This window comes from Vigna unguiculata, chromosome 3, assembly GCF_004118075.2.
Source record: "Vigna unguiculata cultivar IT97K-499-35 chromosome 3, ASM411807v1, whole genome shotgun sequence".
In the NCBI taxonomy this organism is placed as follows: domain Eukaryota; kingdom Viridiplantae; phylum Streptophyta; class Magnoliopsida; order Fabales; family Fabaceae; genus Vigna; species Vigna unguiculata.
In genome coordinates this window covers 64,784,784-64,790,217 of record NC_040281.1, presented here as the reverse complement: position 1 = coordinate 64,790,217, position 5,434 = coordinate 64,784,784, and the positions used below count along the sequence as shown (strand labels likewise).

The window sequence follows — 5,434 nt, the reverse complement described above, 5'->3', positions numbered from 1 at the left end:
GTACAACCATAAGGTGATGATGGAGAATTGAAGGCATTGTTATTCGTCAGGAAAAAACTGGCTACATATCTCAATGTTATGGTAAAACCCAATGAAACAACTACTATATACTTGGTAGGAGGAAGCACCCTCTCCAAGGCAATTAATAAAGGATGGTTAGGCTCACACTTTGAAGTTTCACACTTAATCAGAAGAGATGAACCAATGGAAGAAAAACCCTTTTGTTGTTTTGTTTTGTTTAATCTCTGAGTGGCGAATGAGTTACTACTACGTAAAAATAGATGAGTAGTTGAGGATAAGGTTGCAGATCCTTGAGGTACGTTCAAGCCAATCGTGCATCACCACCTCTCCCAATCAGGATGCAGCCTTTCAGAACTTTACAAAGATATTGAAAAAACAAAAGCCATTGAAGTTCTGTTTCTGCACATACACACATAAATACATTGCATAGCTGATAAGATACATAATAGCATGCAGTGTATCTGCAACAACTGAGTGATAAATTAGGCAGCAGCAGCAGCAGCAGCAGAAGCCTGAGGGTGCGTTTAAAAAATTTTCACCTCTTCTTAATAGTGCTGTGCTGCTATTGATATGATGGGACTTTCTCTTTGGGTTTTGATCGATGCCGCTATGCTCATGTCCTTCATCTGTGCTCTTTTGGACTTTTGCAATTAACCATTGGAGAGAGAGATCAACTCAGACTCACTCCAAGACCCATCATTTTCTTTCTGCCTTCTTTAATATCCATATGAGGTTTTTCACTTATGGGCCAAAACTATAATAATACAACCCTTTTTTCGTGTTTGTGTGTGTGGTGTAGTTGTACACATTTGCTGCTTTCTTGTCTTTTTCTGCCCCTTTGTCTTTTTTCAGGTACCATTCTGTGAGTGAGTCTGCCCTCTTGAAACCTGTGATTTTCCTTGGAGCCTTTAGGGGCCGGGGAAGAATTTTCAAGCCTTTCTTCCTTTTTCCTGCGTGGTTTTCAAAAGGGTGTATCAGGTTCCCGTTTCAGAAATTTTCTCAAAACCCTTTCCTTTTTGGAGGTTTTTGAAACAAGGACAAGGTAGATTCTTGACAGTATTCTCTTCTCTTACACCTTTCTGCTTTTTAATTCCCAATGAAAGGGGAAAAAAATGTATTTTTTTATCTTATTGGTGGGTAACCATGATCACATTTGGGTGAAAAAAAGTTTCTAGTCATCTGTGTCTATATATACTGAAATAGATAACTGTGTTATCTATCATCCACTTCAATACACTTCCCTTGCTTTGCTTCCTCTCAACCACCCTTATCTGTATTTGCAGGCAGCAGAAGAGATTGCAGAACTAATAGATACCAATGGCAGATTGGAGTGGTTTTCTGAACAAAAGCAGCGGTTTTGGTGGGGGATCACCCAGGAATGAAGATTTTGACGAAGAAGATGTGTGGGGTGGTGTGACCTTGGAGAGGGAGACTGACTTTTTCTGCCCAGAAATGAAGCTATCTAAGGACTCCTCCGATTCTTCTTCTGCATGGTGCATGACAACCTCTCCGAGAAAGATCCCAAGGACTAATAATGTCAAACCACACTCCTTGAAATCTGATTCAAATGTGGTTCAAAGATCCTCAGCACCTATGGACATTCCTGATTGGTCTAAAATTTATGGGAAAAAGGGCATTGAGGAAGAGGGTGTAAACAAAAAGTTTGATTTTGGTTATGGGGATCACTGTCTTGATGATTATGAAGATGATGATGATGGTATGATTCCTCCTCATCAATGGATTTCTAGGAAACTTGCAAGGAGCCAGATTTCATCTTTCTCTGTGTGTGAAGGGATAGGGAGAACACTGAAAGGGAGAGATCTCAGCAAAGTGAGAAATGCTATTTTGACCAAAACAGGTTTCATCGAGTAGTTGGTGGATTCACCACTATGACTCATGCTCATGTCATCATCCTCATCAGCATTGTCATACTAGGATCCCATGCAATCTTTTTTAGGTGTTTGATTATTGCTACTCATGTATGGAATGTGAGGTCCTGCTGCTGTGGAAATTGTTTTTCTCTTTTCTTGTTTTGTTTTGTTTTGTTGTTCTAAATTTTCTGGGAAAAAGAGGTTTTAGGGAAAGGAAAAAGGAGGAGTGGCAGCCTCTGAAATTTTGTCTGAATCTGTATTGTATTGCACTAAGGCCAGTGGAGTACACTCTGTGTTCTTACTGAGTTTAATAGTCTTCATGTTTTTTCACTTATCATTAGTTAACTTTTAATGATTTAGACATAATAGAATATGTTTTTCTCATTCTTGCATTATCTCTATTATCATCTTCATTCAGGTACAATCCCCACATATCTCTGTACTTAGTATTCTAAAACCTCTCTTTGCATATTCAACTCATCATTGCTTTGGAACCTAAACAAAAACCACCTACCACAACACTTTTTCTTTAATTGTTACATAATGTCTATTTTTTCTATTTCTTTGAAAAAGTTTAATGAAAACATCAGTGATGCAGGGACCACCACTGATACATGTTAAAGTTATGAAAGGTGAGAATGGTAGTTGCAGGGAGTGTTTGAACCACTATAAAATAAAGTTGCATTCCTCATTTTTTTCTTTCGAAATCTTCTGATAAAATATTAGGTGTATTTGAATAAACTTAAAAAGCGACTTTATAATCTTTTTGTATGTTTGGTAAGAAATTGAAAATAAAGTTACTGACAATGTTGTTTTCATTACCTTCACATATGTATGAGTTAAGAAAATAAAAGTTACCATCTACCAAAAAATAAAGTTAGTGGCAATGCTATTATTAAAATAAAAAGAATGGCCATCCCAACCCTTTTTATTTTTAGTAATAAATGGTAAAAGGTTATTAAAAATAATATAAAACAATAATTTATTTTCTCGATTTTGCATATATTTATTTACTTTTTAGAAATATAAATAACATCAATGTAATTTATAATCATACTAAAAATTATAAGCCATGAATGAAAGAAATTACCAATAAAATAATGAATAGAAATAAGAATGGAGGGTAAGAAAGAGATAAAAAAAAAATTACTTACAATATCCTGTTAATGTTGTTAATGTAGTTGTCTTCCTTTAATAACTTTAATCCTTGTCACTTGTCATGGAGATGAACGTAATATAAGATTTTTAAAACATAATACTGTTCTTGTTAAATATGAAAGTAGATTAGGTAAAAAATATTGAACATGTATATTTCCCGTTAGCGATCACGTATATGTTTATTTGTAGCGATAAAAATAGTTATTTTTCACATTTTTACTTAGGAGGAATGTCAAAAAAAATTTGTATGCGTATCTGTGGTTAAAACTTGCAATGGATAGAAAATGAATATTGTAAATGGATATCCGCGGCGGATACGGGTATTTTTAATACCCGCATGTTAACATATTGATTTTGAATGAGTTATTTTTTATTAATTAATTTTTAAAAAAATTCATTTCTTTGTAAACTGTTATTCAACACTATTTAAATGAGTTATTTAGACTTTATTTAAAATTTATGAATGTTATGTACTGTATTTTATTTGAATTTATGATTAAAATATGTTGTTAAATATTTATATTTATATTTATTTTTACTTTTTAGTAAATACTCACGGGTACCCGTAGATATCCGTGAATATTGAAAAGTTATACGGGTATCCGTTATACAAGACGAATATTTATTCAACAAATATGATATAAGGGAACTACTATCCATATCCTACCCGTCTCATTGATATCAGGAGCATTGAGATAATAATACTGTTAATAGAAATTCTTGTTCTGAGTGAATTCTAAATTCAATATCTAAACTCAATAGATTGAAAGGTACATGAGGGGTCAAATATAAAAAAACAAAAGTATTATTTATTAATTTTTAAACTAAATAGTGTAAAAATACATTTGAAATTTTATACGTGAATTAAAAATCTAAAAAGTTGTTTAGAAATATTGAATCTTCAAAGAGTTGTTTTGGATTATTGTTTAGTGTTGATTACGTGTATTTTGGAGTGCCAAGCATATTTAAGGTCAGGTTTAAAACTTGATCTGAATGTTAGATTGGGATGATATAAGATGTGACTAATATGCTGAATTTTTGCACATTTTAGTTTTGTTGGGCCTTATAAGCCCATTTTTTGTTTTTTTTCCTATCTTGTTGTATTTAATTTCTTCATGTATGAGTTTAACATGTATTTAATGAGTTATGTAAGAACTGACACTATTCATATATGATTCATGAAAACAAGAAATTTTAGAAAATGTATATGCTGATAACAATAGTCTACAGTATCTTAATCCACACTTCTACATTAAAAAAAAGTTCAAACTTCTACTTGAATTCATTTATTTGAAATTTTAATAAATTAATCTGCATCATAAATTTGATTAAAACATACGATTAAGTGCATTCCCTTAGGTGACTTAAGGGCCAAGTGTAAATATACAGTTAATGTGAAACACCCAAGTAAGTCTAATATTAAATTGGGTATTTTCTGTGTTTGAAATGGTTTGAATAAATTATGGAATATCCTTTATCTTTTGGGCTTGAATGTTGATATATTATGAAAAAAAAAAGTTGTAACTTTCGGCCTCTTTCCTTTCTTTCTGTTCCTTGTTTTATTCATATTTGCCATGCTGCAACTATTATTTCAATAACTACAGGGATCCAAATAATTAATTTGGAAAAAAGAAACATTCAACCTGCGAAACAAACTACAAACAATTGCTCCTTTACAGATAATATACGGAATTAAACTGGCACTAATTTCTAATATTAAAAATACAAGTTTAATTATTAGTCGGATGATACTTACTTTTATTTAAATGTGTCAGTTTGGTACTTACTTTTAAAAAGATGTTAATTGAGTCACAACTTTTGAAAAAATGTCTCAATTAAGTCCTTTTTAGTAAAAAATTATTAACACCATTAACAGTAGTGTAATTTTTGTCTGAAAGAAACATAATTAAGACACTTTTTTAAAAGTTAAGACTAAATTAACACATTTTTAAAAATATGTGCCAAACTGATATATCTGAACAAAAACGGATAAGATCTGACTAATTAAACCTACATTTTATATCATTAATCGCATCAATCAATTATCAACTAACACAACACGACTTTTCCTAGTTATTCTGAGACAAAACTTTATGACTCAAACTGGGAGTGTGTTTATGTAATTTGTAACCAAAATAAAGTACACTTTATGTTTCACGGTTAAGTCGTAGTGAGAGCATGAGTTGACATACTTGTATAAGTTATTTTCATATGCTCCTCTTTCATATTCAGAATTGTAACAAAGCACATTTTTTTTATTTTCTGGGAGAAACTGAATCACAGGATAGAGAATAAACAGAACTAATTGTAATAATAACACTCATAATTAAACCTCATGCATTTAATATTAGTAGAAGAATATGTAGAGTTGTGCAGACGTTACA

At 31.9% G+C, this 5,434-nt stretch overlaps 1 protein-coding gene across 1 annotated transcript; it reads left to right on the top strand.

Annotated features, from left to right (window-relative positions):
• Positions 1-316: 316 nt before the first annotated feature.
• LOC114179361 lies at positions 317-2,236 on the top strand. Its single transcript, XM_028065684.1, has 2 exons — positions 317-1,063; positions 1,305-2,236. The coding sequence occupies exon 2, from the start codon at positions 1,339-1,341 to the stop codon at positions 1,891-1,893; it is 555 nt and encodes a 184-aa protein (XP_027921485.1). The 5' UTR covers positions 317-1,063; positions 1,305-1,338; the 3' UTR covers positions 1,894-2,236.
• Positions 2,237-5,434: the final 3,198 nt, after the last annotated feature.

Excerpts from the sequence above, each read along its gene's own strand:
- LOC114179361 (XM_028065684.1), top strand. The coding sequence starts at position 1,339 with ATGGCAGATTGGAGTGGTTTTCTGAACAAAAGCAGCGGTTTTGGTGGG.